Genomic DNA, 26,150 nt, shown 5'->3' with positions numbered 1-26,150 from the left:
GTACACAGCAAACAGCTCTATTACACTCCTGTAACTGCTCAGCTAAGACAAACTACAGTCCATCATTACTTTAAGACATGAAGAGTTCAGTCAGTCTGGGAAAAACTTTCTTCAAGCGCCGTCACAAAAAAAACCCATCAAACGCTGTGATGAAAGTGTCTCTCATGAGGACCGAACCAGGAAATGAAGACCTGAGTTCCTCTGCTGCAGAAGAGAGTTCATTAGAGTTTTACAGCCTCACAAATCAATTAAACAGCATCTCAGATTAGAGCCCACATCGATGCTTCCCAGAGTTCAAGCAGCAGACACGTCTCAACACCGACTGTTCAGAGGAGACTGAACAAAAGAAACTAAATAAAAGTGTTCAACAAACCAATACTTTAGTAAGAAGAAGTAAGTCAGCTGATTAATGTGTTTTATTCTTCACTTTTAGCAAATAATTTAGGCTTTTTGGGGGGAAAAAACTTTCACACTACTTTGTTGGACAGTTTTTTACCCTTTTCATTTTCCTTTAGCAGCAAAAATTACTTTCTTCTTCATCTCTTCTTTGCTCTTGTTTAATCTCCTTTTCTTCTTCTCTCTTTTTATTCCAGGGTCACAGGAACAGCTCCAGGCTTCATTTGACCTGTGACCTTTGCCCTCACCTCAGTGCTCAGTATGAGTAATACTCAAAAATATGCTTTATTAATTGTTGATAAATGTGTTTTTCCTCCCGTCTCTTCAGCAAATCTGTTATCACTCCAAGGTCAAAGGTCACAGCAGCCTGACAAAACTCCTTTCTTTACTGTTTATTTGTAGGAACTTGATTCTGCCACAGAAAATCATGAAATATACAGAAATACAATCCAAGCATTCATTTGTATACTTGTCATCACAAAAAAGTCAATAGAGTGAAAAAGTACATTAAATTATATTTTACATTTACACCTCCTGGCTGATGATTGATCAAAAAACTTTTTGTTAAACTCACAGAATTTAACCTTCAGAATGGATTTGTTGTCACTTGAGACTGAGAACAGCAATCATGTCGTCTCTTATTTATCAATTAGCCGTGTCTGTGTGTGCAGGAGGGTTTGATAATCCCTGCAGGATAATTACAGGGCTGCCTCGGCACAAAGCGCCTCTTGAGGCTGTAATTGGTTTGCGGGCCGGCGGCGGTGGCGGCGACGCTGACTCACTGCTGGGTATTGACTCGTACTCCCGTGGTGGCGATGTGCCTTTTTGTTTCTGCTTGCTCTGAGACGCTCGGCTCGTTCCTGGAACAAACCTCTGAGGACATTTCTGAAGTTGTTTTCTTGTAACGTGGACGTCCTTGGAAGGGGAGGTTGACTCTGCTGCTAAATGTGCAAACTACCAACAAGTTCTCCAAATTAAACATCCAGATACCTGGTTTGACCATCTGACTCCAGAGCAACACATGGAAGCGAATCAGCAGGACGACATCATCTGTCTGTGTTTTATAAAACCGTCACACATCACTGTTAATCAATAATGATGTTTTATGATGTGACAGCGCTGTGGTTCAGGTCTGGTTAAGTTTAAAGATGATGGTTTGTTTAGGTTAGAGGAACATGTGGTGGGTTCAAGTTACTACTTCCTTCAAGTTAGGCCGACTTCATCGTCATGGCTACAATAATAATAATAATAATAATAATGTTGGTTTGGTTTCAAGCGAACCAAAATGCATCAGTAAAAGCCAGATGAGAACATTCTGTCCTCTCATTGGTCAGATAAGCAAGAATGTAAACAAAGGTCTGTCTGCCCAAATATCAAGAAGATGACGTATGTCTAGTAGTCGGTCAGATGGAGACGTTCCCACCACAAACAAACTGCTGCAGAGTTTGTTTGTGACCAGACTGAGACTACTTCCTCCATAGGGCCTCTGCATGGTTGTTTTGGTCTGATTGGTACGATTGCTGTGTTCACATCTGCCCAAATTGCATCGAGAAGGAAAACCAACCAGACTAAACAACTCGCCAAAAGTTCCCCTAAATTACAAAAAAAGTGGTACGTTTAGTCAAATACTACACTCAAACCTGCAATAACTGAGTTTTTGTCCACAAGTTTTCCTCAGAAACAAGAAGTCAACTCAACACTGACACATCATCAGCTTTTAAGTTGACATGTTGAACTTGTTAGCAAACAGTTGCTTGTTTCCACATCCAGCAGTTACAACATGATCATCACATTGATAATGTCAATAATTACTTGTGGGGTTCCTCAGGGTTCTATTCTTGATCCTTTGTAGTTTCACTCTGGTTAAAGCTGCTTGAAATGATGTTTTTTTGTCCACTTGTTTTCAGCAGAATAGTCTCTAAACATGACTTCTGTCAAATTATCAGCTTATAGAGTAGTTGTGGCTAACATGTTAGCAAACAGTTGCTTTATTTCCACATCCAGCAGTTACGGAGCAACATTATCATTCATTTGGAGTCGTGTTTCTGTCCACCTGGTGAATGTGAGTTCAATATTCACTCTCTTTTAGCTCTGTTTTTACTCTCTACCAACTCCTGAGGGAAATATCTGGCTCTTTAGCTGCTAAATGCTCCACTATGTTCACCAGCTAGTCTACAGCTAACTGTGTCTGTTTGGTGCTGAGCAGGTAGTGTACAGCGACTTTTTACAGCTTTTTATCTGAAAACTATGCTATGAGACGCTGAGAGTGAACCAGAACGGTACTCAGTCTCCTTCTGTGCAAACAGAAAACCTTGTTGGATATAAATAATGTAAATTTCTAACTTTTTAGCCAATAATCACTATAGTTTAACTTGTGTATTTATCTTTTCTCATGAAAAACTGAAATGGAGTTCTGATCTTTAGAACATCAACATGTCAGAGTGTTTTCTGTCTTTAGATCACTGTGACCTTTTCTGCTCTCAATTCCTCTTTTAAAGCTTCCTCCAGCGGTTCAGACACACGTTGATTAACCAAATTATGTCAAATAAGACATTAGAGAGATGTGACTTTTCCGTGTCCTGTCATTTTGCCTCGTTATCTTCTCTGGTACATCCTGTCTTGTCCTTTTGTTCCTTTGAGTCCCTTTCTTGTCCGTACTTTTTTATTTTCTCTAAGGGACGTTTACAATTTCTCATGTGTGTCTTAAAACAACAGTCAGGAGCCTAAATGAACATTTAAACATGTTTTTCTTGCTGTAATAAGTAAGTGTGGACACACTGTGGGTTTTGGCCTCCATCACTTACATTGAAAGCACATTTGATTGATTTAATATCCAGTATGAACAGTTCACATGGACACCTGACTGATGGTTTAACACACACTGGAAATATTGTGAACCTGCCCTTTAACGAGCTTTATTATTTTTTACAGCCTTGTTTTGTCAATTAAACTCTGTCCTGTCCTTTTTATTTCCTCTCTCATCATGTCTTTATTTAATCCTTACGTCCTCTCCTTGTTGTCCTTGTTAGTTTTTGAAAACAGTGAGCTGGCAGGAAATCAGGGGAGAGATGAAAACAACAGTCACCAGGAGTCTTTTCTGTCCGTTCTGTCCTTCTTTTGGCTCATTTCCTTCCCTTATTCTTCTTGTCCTCCTCTCTACCTTCATCTCCTGCTGCCTGTTTGTCCATTTTTCTGTCCTGCTGGGTTTTTTCTTTGTATTTCTCTGGTCTTGTACCGCACAGTAAGAGACGAGAGCAGATCTGCTGACAGACCATAATAACCCTCAGTCGGTCCTGATGAGTCAGACAGATTAAAGTCGGTTGGAGGTGAGAGACAGTGACTCGTCCTCTGTAGGGGGGGGGGAGTCATCCTGAAACCTGAAGACTTTGGTTTAAAGAAGAGTCTGGCTCTCAGCCCAGAAAGTAAAGAAAAAAACACCTGATATTTCATCATGTGCTCCGGTGACACATCGGATGTCGCAGCAGAGGAGAGAGATGATTCACAGAGACTGACCTGATGAACAGAGGAGAAAACTTACCACCAGGTTCATCATACTTTGTTTCTTAACAACGGGAGATATCAGCGGGTTTTGGCAGTAGACGTACGTCAGCGTGTCTGGTCAGCCTGCTCGCCAGAATAAAACGTTGGCACTGGACGTTTCTGCAAACCACAGAAATGTTGAATATTTACGTTTCAACAATACGTATCATGTCAACATTTCTAAAGTGACGTAGTTCACATGTGATCTATATGAGTTGATCTTTGCTATATAGGAGGAGGAGGAGCAGGTGGATGGTTAGTAAGTTTCTTGGCAGCAAGTTGGAAATCAGCAGAGAACACGGTTCGAGACCACCTTGAAACCGAAACCTTTTTCTGGCGAGAAAACCGGCTTTTTTTAGTGAGACATTTGAGACATCGGCCATTTTTAACCCTAACGCTAAACCTAACCCCAACCCTGGCCCTAACCCTAGCCAAGCGGTCTTTGTGCCTAAACCTAACCAGACCTTAACCACAGCGTTGTCACACCATAAAACATCATTATTCAACGGGTAGAAATGTTAATATGCTACGTTTGTAGATATGTAATTCACATGTTGAAACGTAGATATTCAACGTTTCTGTGGTTTGCAGAAACGTTCAATGCCGACGTTTTATTCTGGTGACTGGGTTGGTCTGGTGCATCTGGTGTGTTCAGTCCACTAGAGCAGAAATTACATTTATTTACTACAAATTTACCACTGGTTGCCAGGTAAATTAGGTAAACAGGTAACAGTAGTTTTAGGGGGACTTGTGCGTTGTAAGTATTCAGCGCACAACTCCCCCTAAATCTACTGTTGAAGAAATCATCCAAAGTCCTGTTCAGAAGTCTGCTTATTATTGCGGCGGTTTCATTGTGTATGCTGGTAAACAGTGAGCTTACAGACACAGAGTGGGTGAGACTATGTCCATTCTGAGTAAACTAAATTCGTAAAATGCATCTTCTTCTTTCCGTTTTGTTCCTCTGTCCAGATTTAAACATCCAGTTTTTCTCCACGGTGTGTAAAGTGAAAACGCCGGTTTGGTGTTGTAGTGTGTTTGGGGAAAAACGAAGCTTTGTAGAAACGCTGTCATATCGGTTTCATTGGAAGAGGAAGAAGAAGAAACACAACAACTTAATCTACTTTGTTCTTTTCTATTCGATTGTATTCTGAACAGAGATGCCAGTCGGCAAACAGGAAGAAGAACACTGGGTCACGTGTCAGGATGACCTCACAGCTTGACGGTCGAGGTCAGAGGAAGTTAATTTAGCGAAAACAGCACACAAAGATAAAAAGCTACACTATGATGTTTTTAATGTTGTTGTTTTTTTAAATAAATTCTCAGGAGTTAAACCTGCATTAGTGCCTTTCTCATAGGATTTATCACATTATGCAACTTTATGTTTTAAGTTTAAAATGAGAATCTGCACAGTAACCAGAGACTCCAGCAGTCAGATAAATGTAGTCAAAAGTACAATATGTCCTTATAAAATGCTGAAAGTTGCACATTAAATATAAAGTGTAGTATCTCAACATTATACATGAGTACAAATCTTAGTTGTTAAGTTACTTTCTTGCTGTTTGATAGAAGAAGCTGAATGTCCAGAGATCAAAAACAAACATTTACTGTCAGTCCAGTTTGTCATCAAGTTAAACCAGACTGCATCAACACTCTGAGCTCATAAAGATGATTCAGCGAGATTAAAAACATTTATCACATTTCCTGAGATGATGACGCATTGTCTTAAAACTGTAAACACAAAAATGAAAATATATATAATGTATAATATCATGAGTATAATAAATATCGTTTCATTTCTTATGTTTTCTCCAGTTTTCCAGCCTTCATTTTGTCCTTTGTGTAATATGTTTATTTATGTACTGTTGTATGACGATCAATAAAAGTTTTTAGGGGACGAAAAAATAAATTGTTAGTGTTTTTATAATTGATACTTTTTTTAGATGATTATATTTAAGAAGCAGAAAGAAGTTATGACTTGTTCACAATCTAGTTTAAGTCATAAAAGTAACACTACATGTAAAGTTAAACATGATATCTATGGAAGATCAAAAATCTCTCAATTAAAACAACTTAAAGAAACAGTGAAATATAATAAACAACTTTATGTGGGTATTTACTGTGTCTTACGGACAATTATTTCGCTTTTTGTCTTAAATAAGTGAATGAATTGTGACATGAATTTTCCATGTCACATTGAAATCAAATCTTAAACGCACCGTCATTAAATACAAAGGAGTCGTACGGAGGTTCAGTAGAGCCAAAATAAAAAAACAACACATTCAGTTATTAAAGATGAAAAGTTGAGTAATTGTCCTTTCAACATATAGTTTTTATGTGATTATAAATTAATAGGTAAAAATGTGTAGTTATAAATAAATTCAAATCATTTTATTGATTTATTCTATTTGATTATTTGACAATACGGAGAAGGTCACTTAAAACATGTTACAATTAAAAAAAGACAAATATTTTATAATAAAATTGAAATGACTGAAATAAGATTTTAATTCTTCTTGATGGACATTTTTAACTTTAAACCTCAGAATCACTGAAAGCAAACTTATTAAGGACAATAATGTACTTGTAATCTACATTTTCTTTGTTGTACTGTTCCTGATGGTCTCATGCTTAATAACAGCCTCTTTTTGTGTTGTTATCTTTGCTATCTGTCTCTTTTTGTTAATAAAAAACTGTTGGACTTAGTAAATGATGCTCCAGCTTTAATGTTGTGTGAATTAAAGCAGACAGTGCTGGTGTTTTGGTAGAATAATGTGTTACTGAGACGTGTTTGCATTATTTTCTTGTAGTTTCTTGTGTATTTTGTGCAGAAACGTGGCTGTGAGTCGTTGCATATGGATGTATGAGATGAAGTGAAGAGATAATCACCAACAGAACATCATCTGAAAAACATTAACATTTTGAAAATACACTTTTATTTGGACTTCAGCCTCTTTTTAAAACTGACTACAGTTTAACTAAAGTGGATCATTTTGAGTAAAACTGATTGAAACTGATCAAAACTTCACAGTTTTTCATTTTACTGAGTTTATAGTTTCACTAGTTGATGTTTAATGTCACTGTGATCGTTTTGTCTCAGAATAAAGCAGAAGTCTCTCAGTTTGGGGTCGAGGTCACTGATACAAACACACACACACACTTCCTTGTTCTCCAGTTTTCTGCAGGAAAGTTCACACAACACAATCTGAAAGTGCTTTGGAGGAGATACAAATGTCATCTGCTGAAAACATTTATCGATCATTGAAGTAGAAAAGACAAATAAACTGTTGTTTTTTTTTTAATACTTTATTGCAAGAGTGCACAACATGGATTCACACTTGCTTACATATGATAGTTTTCATATAATATTTATATATTTTACCATGAAGGAGAAAACAAAAAAAAAATAAATGTGAATAAACTGAAATGGTTGGTGAGAAATACATTATAGTGGGAAAAACACAAGAATAACAAAAAAAAGACTAAAAAAAGTTTAAATTTTGAGTCATACTGTAACTTTTAATACAAGTTGTATTATTATTTTGAAAATGTTCCTTTCATATTAATACAGCTTCCTTCAGTGTTTCTCACATATGAAGTAATTTGTGTAGATTTATTTGAATTCAAAATAATAAATAATAAGTGGAACTGAATATTATTGTCGTGTCAGAAATGTGACTGTAATTTTCCAATAATAACTGAACTTGTCCAAACATGTCCATAAAAACTCTGGAGCTCTTATGTACTGAACATTTAGTGATTGTGTGTGTTTTTGGTCAGTGATTATAAGAAAATAAAGTAAAAATTAGAACCAGATGAAGTCAAATAATAACAATCATAAGTTTATTTATATAGCACTTTGTTACAAATTTCTTTTCAAAGGCATAAAACCAAAAATTACAAATTGGAAAAAATATATATATATATAAATAATAATAATAAATAAAACTACAAATAAATACAACAATCCACAAATTGTTTTTAAACACAGTTAATGTATTCACAAAAGTTACTATTTACAATTTAAGCTTAATTTTGTAATGTTTGTTTTATTTTATTTGTCATGTGTGTCCAATGGTGTGTGTGTGTGTGTGTGTGTGTGTGTGTGTGTGTGTGTGTGTGGTGTGTGTTTGTGTGTGTGTGTGTGTGTGTGTGTGGTGTGTGTTTGTGTGTGTTTGTGTGTGTGTGTGTGTGTGTGTGTGTGTGTGTGTGTATGTGTGTGTGTGTAAGTTGAAAAGAGGAAGCAGTGTGTGTATATAAACTGCTGTTAAAGTCGAGTTCGATCATCATCTGACCCGATCAGACGAACTTCTCTCCATCTGAAAGGTGAGACGTCGCGTTTTTGCTGCATTTTGAATCTGCGTTATTATTATTGTTATTGTTATTATCTCTTTACATTACAGTTTCATTTGTTTGTTCAGTTGTAATTGTTGTAATATGACTCACTGGAAAACATATCATAACAAAGCAGATTATACTTTAAAATAAATATTAGAAAAGATTTAAAGATTTGATTCAAAGATATTCAGATACACTCAGCGAGCACTTTATTAGGAACACCTGTGCAATCAAATACAACAGCTCTGCCATAAATTCTACATTTATGAAGCTTATATATTTTCACTTTTTGTTGAAATTATCAGAAAGGTGATAATTCTACTTTATGTTTATTATTGAGGTCATAGTAGCAATTATTAACCGTTAAATGGACCAGTGTTTGTCAATTAAGAAACACAGATTGAGCCGCAAACTATTTCGATGCTTTGACACCAAAAACGGGTAAAAACAAAATGTTAAGTATGTTCAATGTCACAAAATATATTTTATGTAACGCATGACAAAGGCAGTTCAACTTCAGTGACATTCCCTTTTCAGATTGTTTCCTTTGAATACTAAGAAACAACGTGAAAAACAATACACACTGTTATATTTATTTCCTCTTTATGTGAATTTACTGTGTATAATTACATGAAAAACATGTTCAAAAGACTTTTGGTCTTTAATAATGGAATGAGATGGAGATGGAGACATGTTGTCTAAAAGTAAATAATTGTCCTTTTAACATAAAAAGGAAATACATACAAAATGTGCATTTCACTTTAAACATTTGTTTAATTTGAAATTTTAAAAGTCAGAAAAAAATTTGCATGTATGATTTATGCAGCAGCTTCTCTTCACAGTTATTTATCAACTTCTTTTTGTATTTTATGAAGTAAAATATTTCTGTAAAATATTTTCCATCTCAGTGTAAATGTTTTTTCACTATTCAATTTTAAATCTGATCAAAGTTTTTTCCACATTTGACCTTCTGTAAAATCATATAAATATACTTTTTTAAAAATTTCCTGTCATATGGTTATAAAAATATTGAATAATTATATAATCCTTCTGCAGTGTTGCAGTGAATCTGAGGTGGGGTTTTTGACATTTTCATATTTAATGTACATTTTGCAGTTATTTACTGCTATTTATTTTCTCTATCGTGTGTTTATACATTAATGTGTACTGTTGTTTCAGATGCCACTAAAAAGTTCTTCTATGATATGTTTATATAGATATAACTATATATATTTTTCTATTTCTGTCCAGTGACCTCAGTGAAAACTTTGACCTTTGACCTTTTGCCATCATGTCTCTTCGAACCAATACATCCTACAGGGGGCGCTACAACGGGCCGGTATTACTGTTGTTACTACTGACTACATTATTTATTAAACAATTAATTACAATTTATTTTAAAGTTCCTCAGTCGTTAGGATTTGTTTTTTCAGTTGTTATTTTTTTCAGATTTTTTAATTTTTTTATTATTTACATTTATTGTAATTATTTTATTACTATTTATTTCTATTATTCTTTTTTTAGGCCATTATTAATCACTCTTTCTTTCTTTTTTTCTTTCTTTGATGATTTTTTAAATTACCTTTAGGTGCCAACCTCCAACCTTCTGAACGATGCCGAGGATTTTCCAGTATTTGAACCTTTTGAAGGTGGTTCTGGTGCAGAAGTCGCTCCCAGATCATATGCACCTGGGCAAGGTGAGCTCCCTTAATGTGTGAACATAATCTGACCGTTAACGAATGAAAACATGGTGTATTATCCCTTTACTCCTGTCTCTCAGGGTCTCTGTCGGTGGTGGACGGTGGTGTCGACATGTGTCAGCAGGTAAACGAGCCCAACCACCAAACAGCTGCCTACGACACCCCCTGCCTGGTGGTCCGACGCGGTCAGGAGTTCTTGATGCGCGTCACCTTCAACCGACAGCTGGCTGAAGGAGACGACTTCCAGGTCGAGTTCCTGATTGGTGAGTTTTGAATTCTGATCTCATCAACCACCTGGAGAGTTTGATGGACAGATGGTTTTGGACAGAAAAGGTTCAACCAGTTTAACCAGTTTCTGTTTGGCTTCTCTGATTTACTTTCTGGTTGTGAGTGGAGAATTTCCATCAGATGTACATTAGTTACAGGATCTCATCTTTAAAACATCCTTTTTAAAGGTATAGTTGAACATTTTGGGGTATATTTGAGTTAAATGAGAAGATGAATATTAATCTCATGTCTTTTTGTTAAACGTGAAATCCAGAGATTTCATTTTGTACTAACTGGTCAGTTGTTTTTAAAAAAGATTATCAAAATCGATGCAGCAGAATCATCTTTTTTATTTCACACATTTATCTTCCCTGCCAAAACCTGGTTCCTACATTACCCACAATGCAACTCGACTCAGACAGTTCAGTAGCTTGGAGCCATTTGCCTCAAGCAGAGATCAGAGTGGAAAGTAACTAAAGACATTTACTCAAGTACTGTACTTAAGTACAATTTTACCTTTACTTAAGTAAAAGTACCAATACAACAAAGTAAAAATACTCCATTACAAGTAAAAGTCCTGCATGAAAAATCCTACTGCAGTAAAAGTACATAAGTATTATGAGCTTGATGTAGTTAAAGTATTGCAGTAAAAGTACATAAGTATTATGAGCTTGATGTAGTTAAAGTATTGTAGTAAAAGTAGTGGTTTGGTCCCTCTGACTGATATATTATTATATATGACATCATTAGATTATTAATAGTGAAGCATCAGTGTTAGAGCAGCATGTTACTGTTGTAGCTGCTGGAGGTGGAGCTAGTTTACACTACTTTATATACAGTTAGCTAGTTTAGTCCAGTGGTTCCCAACCTAGGGGTCGGGCCCCTCCAAAGGGTCAGCAGATAAATCTGAGGGGTGGTGAGATGATTAATGGGAGAGGAAAGAAGAAAAAACAAAGTTCTGATACACAAATCTGTTTTCAGTTTTTGGACTTTTTCTCTAATCTTTGATTTTTGCTGAAATATTGGATCATTTGAACATTTATTGAAATGAAAGCATGTGAGAAGTTTAGAGGGAAAAATCACTATTTGGTGGAGCTGTTAACAACTCATAGACATGTGAAATGTGACCCCGACTACACACTGCTTTTTGTAAGACGTCAAAAGACAAAAAGGTTGGAAACCACTGGTTTCATCTTTAACAATGTGTTGTATTTTAAAAGCAAGTAAATGTAATTAGTTACTTTCCACCACTGTAGGGAACATACTGTAATGTATAAAGTCTTATTTTTCCTCCCAGTGAGCTCAGTTTGTTTCACATATGGGTTACAGGTGTGTGTGTTTGTGGGAGGGGGGGGGGCTCAGTGGCCACAGCTCGGCCCACCTGAGACCGACAGTTAAACTGCTCCCCCATTAACCAATTAACTGATGAAAAGGCTTTCGTCAACAGACTCCCACACCAAACAATTAGACGACTGTCAGTTCATTAGGCATCCTTGGCTGGCTAATTAGTACACACACTCCCCATGGCTCTGTCATTAGAAGACACACACACACACACACACACACACACCATGTTGAGCTGCTCTGTCTGACAGATGTTCACTGACAGATTTGATAAAAATAAACATACATACATCTCAAACACAACATTTTTTTTAAATTAACGTCTCTTTTTTGTCACATTTTTATATTTATTTACTTATACTCTCACTATTTTATATCATTCTTTTTTATTTTATTAACATTTTGACATTCATATTGAATACTACAATAACAACTAAATCAGTCTTCAATTCAAAATAGTCGCCCATCGATTTCCTGTCAACCGACAAATCTATTAATCAACTAATCACTGCATCTCTAATTGTTCCTTTTGTACTAATTTTTTGAGCGGAAGTTAATAATTTACATTGATATATGGAAGTTATTTAAGATAATTTAGTTTGAAACCTGTAAACAGTAGCATAGTAATGAAAGTTTCCAGATGCTGGTGTCATTTTTAATACAGTCGTGCTGTTGTAGCGTGAATCTCTTTGGGGTTTGTGTTAATTAAAAGCTTGTTAAGCCTCAGTGAAGGATTGATGTTTCAATTCATTCATTCATTGTCTTTATTAATTGTCTCCTTCTTTCTCTTCCCTCTGCTTCTTTTTGGTCTCCTTCTTCCTCTCTTGTCCTACCTTCCTCGTCTTTCTCCTTGTGTGCTCTCCTCCTCCCTCTTCCTCACTAACCCTCCCCTCCCCCCTCTTCCTCCTCCAGGCTCCAACCCGTCAGCCAGTAAGGGCTCGATGATGGTGGTGACCTTTGGCTCCCGTCCTGGTGGTGGATGGGCGGGGAAGATTCTGGACATGCAGGACACGACGGTGACACTGAGCATCACGCCCACAGCCGACGCCATCGTGGGGAAGTATCGTACTTACGTCGCCATAGACGCCGGGAGCGGCATGCAGCGCACTGCGAGGGACGCCAACACCGACCTGTACATGCTGTTCAACGCCTGGTGTCCAGGTCTGAGGACTCTTACTGCCTCCTAGTGGCTGAAAAAGTTACTGTTTGTACTTCAGAGGAGAGTTTTCTTTCCTTTTCTTTCCTTTCTAGTTTATAGTTTTAAAGTAAAGGCCTGAATATACGTCCACACAGAGCCTGTTCAACACGCTCTGATGACAAAATTTGCGTGCTTGCTGATGCAGAAAGTATAGTTTCGGCTTAAGGGGGGCCGCCAAAGAAAATCTTGTGTAGGGTCCCCTGTTTTCTAGAGCTGGGCCTGAGGTAATGCTTTATTTTTAATTTTGAACTTTTTTCCTGGAAAATTTTCTTTGTAAAATTTGCAGTTTTACAGCGTGGTGCAATTTGTAAATGCAATTTACAAAAATTCTTTAAGTGATAGAAAATGCTTAGTTTTCAGTGTGTCAAACAATATATTAGCTTTTTTTTTTCAATAATTTCCTAAAAGTAGCTGTTGTAACTTGATTCTCTGAGAAACATCCTAATATGTTAATATGTAGTTTGACACACAAAACTACACACTAAAAACAAAGTATTTTCTGTCGGTTAAAGAATTGTTAAGTCTAATTTATTAAGATTTTTTTTCCAAATTAACAACTTCATATGAACCCAGATATGATGTGTCAGCATTTACCAACTAAACCAACTTCATATTCTTTTCAGTTGTTTCAAATAATTTGCACTAAATTGCAGCACCTTCTCTGTAAAATGTCCCAAAAATAAATACCTGCAAATTACTCAGAAAATTTGCTGATTTGCATAAAATTAAAGGAATAACAAGTTAAGTCATCAGCACTTACAAATAAGTGTATATCACTTTTTTAATGATGCACATGATCAAAAAAACAACCCAAGGCTTTCCTCAGCGTTACTTATCTGTAAAATAAAGCAACCCAATCAACCCGACAATGCTGCACAACTGCAACAATTTATAATAAAAGGAGATATAATATTAATAATAATGGCTTTTTTGTACAGTGTTTTAGGATTGTAGGATTTTTCGGAGGATTTAATGACTTAAAAATGATAAAAATGATGATGATAAAAAAGAGTTTGATGTCCTGGGATAAGTCAAAAGAATACATTTTGATGTCAAAGAAGAATTTTGGTGATCCAGGCTGAATTTATTGGTTTTATGTCACATAAAGTCTCCATAGATTTAGTGTTTAATGAATGCTGGATTGCAACTTTACTATCCTGTGGTGTAAATATTGTAACTTTATGAAATTCTGGAAGATTTCAAGCATGATTGTTTAATTTGAGGGTAAATTGTTTGCTTGAAACAAACTCATTCATACACATTTTAGTTTTAGATTCCCTTTGTGTTTCTGACTGTTGAAATACTCGCTCTTTGACTGCCTGTCTGTCTCTCTCTTTGCAGCGGACGCTGTGTTTCTGCCTGATGAATCAGGACGGAGGGAGTACGTCCTCAATGACTACGGAGTGATCTTCCAGGGTTCAGTTGGAGCTGTATCATCCCGAGGCTGGATGTATGGACAGGTACATACAAATACACATCACGCACACATTATAAAAAGTATGAATATTCATGTGTTAACTCACACCCCCCCCCCCCCCCCCCCCCCCCCCCCCCCGTCTCTCTGCAGTTTGAGCAAGGTATTTTGGATGCCTGTATTTACATCCTGGATTCATCTCAGATGCCCATCTATGATCGTGGCAACGCCATCAAACTGGTCAGGAAGGGATCTGCTATGGTGAGAATTCAGAGTGGACAAGAAAATAGATTCACCACACAGTCATTTAGTGCAAATATGCATTTAAAAGTCTCTGTGAAGCTTCTATTCAGCTTCAGCAGTCTGAGTTAGTCATATCAAGTGGATATCTGACACATTTACAGTCTTTTTAGTTTCCTCGGACAGTGTTTCCCTGTTGAGCTGCAGGTGGAAGTATAGTAACAAAAAGAGGAACTTTGGCACTAAAAAGACTGTAACGTTGAAAGATATCTACTTGATTTGACTCATTTGGACGCTGAAGCTTCATATTAGCTTCAGATAAACTTTTAAATACATTTTTCATTGGTTTCACTGTTACTTTCAGCTGCTGGCTGTTGTTTTAAGACACACTTGAAAAATTGTGAACCCATCCTTTAATCCTAATTTCAATAAATATTGGATAGGGACCAGAGGATGTATCCTAATAACATCCAACAATCCAACTTTTCCTCAAGTGGCACCAAAAGGTCAAAGTCCACATTTGACCACATGTTCACTGTTAGCATGCTGATGAGCTAACATGTTTAATAATGTTTAATAATAATATTAACAATCGTGTTTTTAATAGTTTTTGGACAACAACGGAGGTCTATGGCATAGAGGAATAAGATATAACAGGCTTTGATAGGCACACAATACTTGTTAGTAGATCAGTTCATTGTTGGTTTGGATCCAAATGTAAGATTTGTTGACAAGAAGAAAAATATAGAAAATAGCCAGTTATCTTTTAAGCCAAGTCTAACTGTCTAAGATGTCCTAAAAAGGCAAGATAAACCCTCTTGATTTAGGTAATGCTGATTTTAGGTAATGCTAATGCTAATGCTAATGCTAATGCTAATTTTCGCAGGCGAAAATTAAAACAAAAGGTAAGTTTTGTTTTAATGGTTTTAAGCCTGTTATTTACTTACTGGAAAAACTGAACATCTGACTCCTTAGAGGGTCTTTTAGTACAACCAAACGCTGAACAAGACTTTTTTAGGTGACCAACATGTTACAATTAACTTTCATGAGCTGAAAACACACTGAAATAGTGACAGCTACGCCTATACTCTGTGAATCTGGGGTCACACCATGGTTACGTTACCTAACCAACGTTGTCACCGCTGTAGTGACTTGTCAGCTAGCCACACCTAAAGCATGCTCTCCTTTATAGTCTATTTTACTCTAAATGGGACCATAATTTACAAAATTAACATCATGCTGTATTGAAGACGACTTGAAACTAGCAACTGAGACCATAAACTCATTAGGAAAGTGTTTACTGAGGTAATAAATCAAGAGAGAAGTAGGGTCATTTTTTCACAGACTTCCATACAATCTGACTTCTTTTCGGAGCCGGTGGAGTCGCCCCCTGCTGGCCGTTAGAGAGAATGCAGGTTTAAGTCACTTCTGCATTGGCTTCACTTTTCAGACTCTACCCGCTTGGTAATAACTGATCTCTATCCCAACCCTTTCTGTCAGATCAACTCTCAGGACGATAACGGCGTGCTGGTGGGGAACTGGAGTGACGACTACTCGATGGGCACCGCCCCGACGCTGTGGACGGGCAGCGTGAAGATCCTGCTGGAGTACGCCAACACCGGTGTCCCCGTCTGCTTCGCCCAGTGCTGGGTGTTCGCTGGAGTCTTTAACACCTGTAAGAGCACACACTGTTACCGTGGTAACGGCTAGTAAGCTGGTATGATGTCATGATAACATGGAAAGTACTCTAAAAGTACTTAAATATAGTGCTTGAATACATTTATTTGATAGTTACTCTCCACCAGTGTAGTTTTACTAGTAATCTGGTATTTTGCGTTAAAACTACTTTAAATAATTAATCTCCTTGCAGTCCTGCGTTGCCTCGGCATCCCTTCAAGGGTCATCACCAACTTCAGCTCAGCTCATGACAACACGGGCAACCTGAAGACCGACCTCATCTTCAAGCCTGACGGCACGCCGGACAGACGCAACACCAGGGACTCCATCTGGTTGGTCCAGACGCCTGTCAGTCATGTCTGTTGCTAGGAGACCAGGCCAGGGTTTGCTTTACCTGCCATACACAGACTTTTACAGATTTATGATATAAATCAAAAACAGTTTTGGTCTCAAAAACACTGATTACTGAGAAAAAAATGGCAAACGGGCATTCACTTTGGCCTTGAGTGTTATTGACCAGAGAAGTTTTTGCAAAAATTGTCCCACGTTAATCTAATTTATCCCAGTATGTTGCTAGGAGACATTAGCAGGTGCTCCATATGATCCTTTAATTTATTTTTTATTTTATTTAAAGGACCACTTCGTCAATTTTCAACCTTATGTCTAGCTATCCAAATATCCGAATAATATAGTGTGAAAAATGCCTGCAGTTGTTGTCAATGCTGCAAAATCTGTTGTCCTTCCGGCACCAGCGCCGTCATTTGATGTGTACAGTGACGTAGTTGGGAGCGAGGAAGAACTACAGGCTATTTCAGCTTGGATTTCTAGTCTCTGCCTCTGAGTAGCCAGGGGGTGTGCTCTAGATGCCGCCCAAAAACAAACCTTCCTCGTTCTCTTTGCTTGTATTGCAAACTAGCTACGTTTCTGTACGTAACAGTGAAAATGGCATCCCAAAGTATGACTGCAGAGGATGTTATGGAAGTTATGGAGTATACAACAGAGTATACAACAGGTTTTGGGGGTTGGGCATCAGAAGCTCATGTACCTCCTGGTACATGAAGGCACTGCTGGCACGGCTCTGCAAGCAGGAAAACTCAGCTTTCTCTGTCAATATAGCAAACACTGATGAGTTTATTGTTTCAATTTACTACATTTACCTTCAAGACTGATTCGACATCCACAGAAAACATGGACAGTTGACGTTGACTGTCCCAGAGCGAGGTAATCAGTAAGTTAAATTTCATCAGCAGTCCCTGGGCAGGCAAATTTACAAAAGAATTACAGTATCAAATGTTACAATTCATACAGGGGTATAGTAAATAAACATTACATCATACAAAACTAAAAGTTTGTCCAATTTAAGCTAGCTGGAGAGATAGCCAAAGCTAGCTAAATATAACTACCTTCTTTTCTACCTGCTTCCTGTTGTTAAAAAAAAAAAAAATTGGTAATCAGACATGTTAGAAATTCAGTTTGCTATACCACATACGTGAGGGTTTAGTTAAACCCCATTATGATGGACAAAAAAGTCAAATCAGTTCAGCTAGTCCTGCTGAAAGCTAACTAGCCTAGCTTGAGTAGCAGTAACTGCTGTCTCAGCCTCTGAATCTGAATCTTTTTATGTGTTTACACTGCCTGAAACCTGCAATAACTGAGTTTATGTCCTTTAGTTTTCATCAGAAACAAGTAGTGAACACAACACTGACATATCATCAGCTTTTGCTCAGTGCTGAGCCGGTGGTGTACAGTTGCTTTTTACAGCTTTTTCTCTGAAAACAGCTGCCTGCTGCGGCCCAAAATGACGCTATGAGAGCACTGAGAGTGAACCAAAACAGTAAAGTTGCAGCCGGACAGATAAACAATGAGCTGAAACTCGCTTTAAAGCTCCGTAAAGCCATAATTTATACATTACTGTCTCTCTGCAGGAACTACCACTGCTGGAACGAGGTGTACATGGTACGTCCTGACCTGCCGCCCGGTCTCGAAGGATGGCAGGTGGTGGACGCCACGCCCCAGGAGACTAGTGATGGTACGACAGAGAGACAGATGGACAGTTCAGTGGACGGGTGGACAGACAGATGATAAACGTGTGTCTCTGTTTTATTTGCAGGACATTTTCGCTGTGGTCCGGCCTCGATCGCTGCCATCAAGGAAGGTCTGCTGTGCCACCCGTTTGATTCTGGTTTTGTGTTCGCCGAGGTCAGTTTCAACAATAAATATATTTTTACTGTCAAATTGCCAATATTTCATGCTTGTATAAATGAACATTTGACCTCTTTCTGTTTCTTTTAAGAGTTTTATTCTTCACAAAACTCCTCCGTCTCCCTCCTCAAGGTCCATTTTCTCACTTGTTCTGGAGTTTTTGATTGAATCAAACGGTCCTCATCACCAGATAGCGTTAGCTCTGTTGCCATGGAAATGTAGACATGCAGAACTCTATGTTAACCTCTAAGTTTTAATACTTTATTCTTGTTGGTGAAAAAGCCTCTGAAACAGCATTTAGATAATCTTATGCACCTAAAAAAAAAAATATGTTCCTGTGAATGTGATAGAGCAGTTTATAAATACTGTACCACCATCTTTAAACTTGCAGTCGGTCAGTGTTCAGAGTTAATTCTTGATAAAACAGTCCGTCTCGCTTGTTCTGGAGCTTTTAATAATATCACATGGTCCTCATCAGCAGACAGCATTTGTTCAAATGGATGTTGACACTTTTTGTGATTCTGAGCAGCTTTTGATACTTCAAGTAAATTTTACTGATAATACTCTTAATGACATAAATGATGTGGATACTTCTTCTAAAACTGGTTCCAGCTTACAAGATATTATTATTATTTGTGAATGATAAGTGTTAGTTGTAATGTCTTCAATACACTACTAATATTGTGTTGAATTTTATTTTAGCATAGATAAAAACTATAAGCTCAAGTTAGGACTGACTTTAACTCCAACATGATCAGTTCTGAGAGTTCATTTCTCCCTCCAGGTGAACAGTGACGTGGTCTTCCATAAGAGGGATCGCTACGGGACTCTGACTCCTTACAGGGTGGAAAAGGCTGTAATTGGACAGTCTATTTGCACCAAGGCTGTAGGCAGCGACGCAGCACAAGACATCACACACACCTACAAGTACCCTGAAGGTAACACAAACAGTCACAACATCAAAATGACTTAAAGGACACATATTCTGCACATTTCCAGCCTCTATATTTATATTCTGGGGCTCTACTGGAATATCTTTGCATGATTTACAGTTAAAAACTCCTTATTTATCTTCTACTGGTCCTTTATGCAGCCCCTCAGTTCAGCCTCTGTCTGAAACAGGCCGTTTTAGCTCCTGTCTCTTTAAGGCCCCGCCTCCTGATGAGCCCACTCTGTTCTGATTGGTCAGCTTTCAGGAAGCTTCCTCCGGCTCCGGAGGCTACGTAAACAAACTATAGTAGCAGGATTTCACTTCTTTTTCTCCTTCTTTAATACAAATGTCAACTTCTCAAATCCATCCGTACATGTTGGAGCTGAAATATGAGACACATGGAAACACCTTAGCAACCACCTTAGCAACCAAGGCTACAGAACGGACAGCTGTTAAATGATGTCACAAAGCGTTAAAAGCAGGTTGAAGCCCTGACTTTTGACTTACAGGCAGCATTTCTACATACCACAAAAAGCAGAATATGGCCCCTTTAAACAAAACAAAACAAACAAAATTAATGAAGTTGGGGGCCCTTCTGTACTGAACTGATCTCTGTGTGCAGGTAGCGCACAAGACAGCCAAGTTATGGCCCGAGCAGAGGAATACGGCTGTCAGAGGGATCACTCTGAGCTGTCCGATGGCGAGGTGACAGTCACCATCAACTGTGAACAGGTAACACTGCCCACACATCCATCCAACAATCTGTTTACAGGGAAAAATCACTATTTGGTGGAGCTGTTAACAACTCATAGACATGTGAAATGTGACCCCGACTACACACTTCTTTTTGTAAGACGTCAAAAGACAAAAAGGTTGGAAACCACTGGTTTCATCTTTAAATGTAGAAATGTAGCATCACATGGAAATACTCCAGTAAAGTACAAGTACCTCAAAATTGTACTTAACTGCAGTACTTGAGTAAATCTACTTTCCACCACTGCATTGACATTATTCCCAAAGCAACCAGGACACTTCTTCCTCTCTCCAGGTCGCGATGGGTCAGGACGTGAACCTGATCGTGGATTTCCAGAACCTCGGGGAACTTCCCAAAACGGTCCAAGCTCACCTGGCCGGATCGGTCGTCTTCTACACTGGAATCACAGCCAATCAACTCCAAGACAAGGACTTCACTGTCACTGTGCCAGCCCAGCAGAGTGAGTCCCCCACAGTCCTTTTAGAGATAGACTCAGTTATTATTATGGTTAAATAATAATAAATGTGTGTGTGTGTGTGTGTGTGTGTGTGTTGCAGCGGAGCGTGTGATATTGAAGACCACAGCTCAGGAGTACCTGCCTCGCCTGGGCGCTCAGCAGTGCCTGCACTTCATTTTGACTGGGCAGTATGACGCCCAATCATTGAGCGCCATCAAGTTGGTCGACCTGCAGGCACCGGCCCTCACCCTGGAGGTAAAATACACACACACACACACACACACACACACACACGCAGGCCTCAAAAGATATTTGACAAAATAATAATAATAATAATAATAATAATAATAATAATAATACAGAACCTTTTATATACAAAATGAAGCTCAAAGTGCTCAACAAATTAAAAACTGTTAAAATGTTTACATATTTGTTTACAATCGATTCAAATTGTTAATACGTCTACAGTTGAATGATTGAAAGTCAAATAATGTTGTTAATTAACTAAAATTCTCCAAACTTCAGCAGAAAGTTTTTAAGTTTTGACTTCCATCCAAATCATTATTGTTACATTTAGTTTGTTGATTTTATTTTTATTGATGTTTTTATTGTTGTCATTATTTATTGATTTTAGAGAATTTACTCTCTCAATCATGTGATCAGTTAATCAGTTTCAAAGTACTCACAGGTAAAAAAAAAAAAAAAAAGTTCAACGTTGGAGAATAAAAATAGAAGTAAAACCTAAAACATTCACATGAAAGTTTAAAAGATTTTACAACATTTAAAAAAGTTGACATGAAAAGTTATCTTTATGGACGGTAAATTTAAGGATATTTATTCCTTATTCTTGTTAAACTTAATTTACTGAGTGAAGTCGAGTTTTGAAATGGTGTTGAAATTTTAGGTTGAATTAACTTGAAATGATAAAACTTACAGAGGTTTGTTTGCTTTCGAGTGATCTAAAACTGGAGTGAAACTACCATCTACTGTTCTTCCCAATTAAACACTTCATTACCCTCATAGAGTGTATAAATATAATGGATCTAGCTGCTGTGACATCACCCGTTGGTTTGTGGACTCGTGTTTTGAAGCCTCAAGTTTGGCATTTTGACTGTCGCCATCTTGGCTTTGTGGAGCCAGAAGTGATGAGAAGTGACCATATTCTGACCCTAACGCTAGCTGCTAGCTTGGTTAGCATGATGCATTCACAGTCTATGGTTAACTGTGAAAAAAGCTAATGCTAATGCTAATTATCACTAGCGAAAAACAGGCTTAAGACCATTAAAACAAAATGTACTTACTGGACTCATTAGAGGATCTTTTAGCACAACCAAACACTGAGCAAGACTTTTTTAAGTGACTAAAATGTTACAATTAACTTTCATGAACTGAAAACACACTGAAATAGCGACGGTTACAGCTATGCCTATACTCTGGGGTAGGGATGTGCCCGAATACAAATACGTTATTCGGCAAAGCACAAATAGTGGGGTTTTTAGGAATATTCGTTTCATACAAATATTTTAAAAATTATTTGTTTTCAGGAAGAAAAAAAAAAAAAGTTAAATAACGGTGCACAGGTCGGTTACATCACTATCTCAGTGTCTCTCCTCTGCTCCGCTGTTACGTCTATCAGCAGGTCTCAGTGAGGGGAGTCACATCCACCTGCTACATGACGCACATTTTCTAATTTGGACATCAGTCCTGGAGTTGGGAGTGTTCCCCAGAGATAAAGCTACTACTCTGGGGTTACGCCTAACCAACGTTGTTGCTGTGGTAGCGAGTCAGCTACCACACCATAAAGCATACAAAGCTTTATCGTCTATTTTACTCTAAATGGGGCCGTAATTTACATCATGATGCATTGAATAAGACTTGAAACTAGTGATTGAGACCATAAACTCATCAGGAAAGTGTTTACTGAGGTAATAAATCAAGAGAGAAGTAGGGTCATTTTCTCATAGACTTCTATACAATCTGACTTATTTTTGGAGCCGGTGGAGTCGCCCCCTGCTGGCCGTTAGAGAGAATGCAGGTTTAAGACACTTCCATATTGGTTTAACTTTTCAGATCCAGAGCTTTCTGCTTGATTACACCGTACTGACTTCTTCTTCTTCTTCCGTTTTCAGGTGAGCGGCCGGCCTCAGGTGCAGCAGGAGATGTTTGTGACCGTTTCCTTCACCAACCCCTTCAACTTCCCTCTGCAGAACGTCGGCCTGGCCATGGAAGGATCTGGACTCATGAACTACAGGACACGTTACTACAGGTACGCACACCTCTGATTTACATGCTGATGTTACATTTTTCTAGGTGTGTGTTGTGTATTCATACCTGTTTCTCTGTGTGTGTGTGTTTCAGTGGCATTGATCCTCAGGCTAAGATCTCCTGGAAAGAGGCGTTCTACCCTCGTCTTTGGGGAACCAGACGCCTCTGGGCGGTGATGGCCTGCAGCAACCTGCATCAGGTAACCTCCACCACCTTCTACTGAACCATTTCACCTCAACATCATATCTGAAAATATGGATATAATATAGAAATGTCCTAAAATGGCCACCGTACGAGGATTAACCCTTGTGATTTAGGTCAAATCTTTAACTGGTATTAGTTCGTCTATTGATGCCCAGGTGTGTCCATTTCAGGTGTTTGGACAGGCTGATATCGAAATCAGTTCCTGAGAGGATTGGTTCACAGAGTTGTGACCCTGCCCACCATGTCTCCACCAATCACAGCAGCTTCAGGCGGAGTGGGCGGAGCCAAGAATCAGCGCAAAATGACTTCTTTGTTGAATTGTTTGCTTGTTTGACTTCATGTACACAACAGCAGAAAATCTCATTTCTAAAAAGTTTAAATAGTTTAAAATCAGCACAGACAGTTTAGCGAGTTTAGTGAGGGGGCTAAAGGGTCAAAGGTCACAGCATTCTTTAAGTATTTGACACTAGAACAACTGCATAGAAGAATTAAGATCTTTGCAAGTCATTAGGTACTTTTCTAATCAGGGAAATTTGAGGAATTAGAGTAAAACGTGAAAATCATATTTAAGATTCACAAAACACGTTGATATCAAAGAGCAAACTGGAAACATAAGAAAACATTTTTTTTTAAAGCAACAAACATTTGGTTTCAGTGTAAACAGACACATTATTCCAGTTACTATGAGTTTTACATTGAAATTCAGTTTAAAGTCCGGCTGTAATCTGACTCACATCTGATTTTTAGTGCATGATAAATAACCTGATGATGCACTTTCTGCTGATATATCAGCCTCCGCTCTTCTGGTTTCAGACTTTTCACCAAATTTTGCAAGAAAAAAAATAATATAAGATCAGCTGAGTAGTCTCTCCTGGTCCAACACTAGCTTCTATTTCCAAACAAGACAAAACTAAACCAGTGCAACGTGAAAATACAAAATAACTAAATACAACATTTACATATTTGTGTCTCAAGCGGTAAACAGCAAACTGTAGATGACAATTTGTCTCCCAAAATGACTCTAGATTTAAACAAATTGAGGTTTATGTCAGGATGTTTTAATTTTATATCGATGGTTCAGTCACCTACTGACAAAATCTCTACTTTTTACAAAAAATTGAGTCATTAAAAATTTAAAAAGCTAAATTTGGACTCAGACAAAAAGCAGAAGTCGGATCAGTCAGAGTGAGTTTGACAGCAGATCTCCTGCGTCAGATCTCTTCTCTGACAGAATGAGTCATTATAAAATATTAATCAATCATAATACCTGTCGATCAATAGACGCCACCGTCAGTGAGGCAGAGCTGACAGTGACGAGGCCCGGCAGCCTCGGCGCCGTCAGACTCAGTTTGACGACGGACAGCGACGACACGAAGAAAAAATGTTCAATTTCTGTCTGTTTTTGGATCAAATCAAATGTGATTGTCACCTTTTTTTTTCTTTGCTTTGTGCCTTTAATACTTTAATTATCTACTAACAATAAAAGCATTTTCAAAACGGCTGAAAGTGTGACTGACTGTTATGTTCAAATTCATTACTCAAGTACAGTTTTTCCACTTTATTCCACTTTATATTTCTATTCCACCACATTTCAGAGGGTTTTTATTCACTACATTTACAAATAATCATCAACTATACCTGTCAGATAAATGTAGTGCAGTAAAGTGGAGGTATGAAATACTCAAGAAAAGTACTGTACAAACTTGTACAGTGTAAAGTGCTTGTACAGTGCTTAGTTAGTCGTTGCTTCGTTAAGTGTAGTGAAACTGACACTAACTGTCCTTGTCGCCACCTCCGTCCCTCCTGTTGCTGTGGTTTTATAATAAACATGCAGCACTAGACAGAGAGGGAATCTGACCTTTGCACAGTAACCTCCATACTGTTTGTGTGTTTGTTATGCAACCACCAGTGAGCGGAGCTGCCGGGTGCAGTTCAACGGTGTCACCGCTAGAGGGAGCCGACAACCTTTTAAAGCTGATCTTTACTAGTTTACTTTATATTAAGCATCTGTAAAGTAAAGTTTTTGGGCCCCTGAAACAAAAAACAGCTCCTTGCCAGTTAAATAACAGCACTCTCAGTCAACACTTTTGCTTCTATTTAACTGGTTTGGTGAGTATATTTACTCAAACACTGTATTAAATTGCATAATTTTGATGTAGCCTACTTTTACTGGTGTGATATTGAAACAACAACATACAGAAAGATATTAAGCAGACAGCTGATTGATGGATGGAGGATCTTAGATTATTATGATGTTTCTCTGAAACCTGAAAAGATTTGTGAGCATTTGTGTCTCAGTGGTGGAAGAAGTATTCAGATCCTTTACTTCAGTAAAAATACTCCATTACCAGTAAAAGTCCTGCATGAACAATCCTACTACAGTAAAAGTACATAAGTATTATGAGCTTGATGTAGTTAAAGTATTGCAGTAAAAGTACATAAGTATTATGAGCTTGATGTAGTTAAAGTATTGCAGTAAAAGTAGTGGTTTGGTCCCTCTGACTGATATATTATTATATATGACATCATTAGATTATTAATAGTGAAGCATCAGTGTTAGAGCAGCATGTTACTGTTGTAGCTGCTGGAGGTGGAGCTAGTTTACACTACTTTATATACAGTTAGCTAGTTTAGTCCAGTGGTTCCCAACCTAGGGGTCGGGGCCCCTCCAAAGGGTCAGCAGATAAATCTGAGGGGTGGTGAGATGATTAATGGGAGAGGAAAGAAGAAAAAACAAAGTTCTGATACACAAATCTGTTTTCAGTTTTTGGACTTTTTCTCTAATATTTGATTTTTGCTGAAATATTGGATCATTTGAACATTTATTGAAATGAAAGCATGTGAGAGGTTTAGAGGGAAAAATCACTATTTGGTGGAGCTGTTAACAACTCATAGACATGTGAAATGTGACCCCGACTACACACTGCTTTTTGTAAGACGTCAAAAGACAAAAAGGTTGGAAACCACTGGTTTCATCTTTAACAATGTGTTGTATTTTAAAAGCTTGTTATATTATCCATTGTGTCAAATCTTCATCTGAAAAGTAACTAAAGCTGTCAAATAAATGTAGTGGAGTAGAAAGTACAATATTTCCCTCTGAAATGTAGAAAGTAGCATCACATGGAAATACTCAAGTAAAGTACAAATACTTCAAAGTTGTACTTAAAAACAGTACTTGAGTTAATGTATTTAGTTACTTTAATCACCAGTGTGTCTGTAGGTGTCA

General features: G+C 37.8%; 1 protein-coding gene across 1 annotated transcript; it reads left to right on the top strand.

Moving 5' to 3' along the window:
- Positions 1-8,175: 8,175 nt before the first annotated feature.
- Positions 8,176-24,073, top strand: LOC122972236 (coagulation factor XIII A chain-like). The gene is made up of 18 exons (XM_044339202.1): positions 8,176-8,259; positions 9,523-9,610; positions 9,860-9,968; positions 10,052-10,234; positions 12,495-12,743; positions 14,122-14,240; positions 14,348-14,455; positions 15,935-16,109; positions 16,305-16,443; positions 18,037-18,140; positions 18,222-18,310; positions 19,098-19,251; positions 19,867-19,976; positions 20,293-20,458; positions 20,556-20,710; positions 22,585-22,721; positions 22,814-22,919; positions 23,095-24,073. The coding sequence occupies exons 2-18, from the start codon at positions 9,563-9,565 to the stop codon at positions 23,128-23,130; spliced, it is 2,187 nt and encodes a 728-aa protein (XP_044195137.1). The 5' UTR covers positions 8,176-8,259; positions 9,523-9,562; the 3' UTR covers positions 23,131-24,073.
- The last annotated feature ends 2,077 nt before the right edge of the window (positions 24,074-26,150 follow it).

This window comes from Thunnus albacares, chromosome 21 (genome assembly GCF_914725855.1).
Source record: "Thunnus albacares chromosome 21, fThuAlb1.1, whole genome shotgun sequence".
In the NCBI taxonomy this organism is placed as follows: domain Eukaryota; kingdom Metazoa; phylum Chordata; class Actinopteri; order Scombriformes; family Scombridae; genus Thunnus; species Thunnus albacares.
This window is presented reverse-complemented; position numbering and strand designations above follow the sequence as displayed.

Coding starts and splice junctions, on each gene's coding strand:
- LOC122972236 (XM_044339202.1), top strand. CDS start 9,563: ATGTCTCTTCGAACCAATACATCCTACAGGGGGCGCTACAACGGGCCG. Junction 14,241..14,347: donor GAGGCTGGATGTATGGACAG/GTACATACAAAT, acceptor GTCTCTCTGCAG/TTTGAGCAAGGTATTTTGGA. Junction 22,722..22,813: donor TACAGGACACGTTACTACAG/GTACGCACACCT, acceptor TGTGTGTTTCAG/TGGCATTGATCCTCAGGCTA.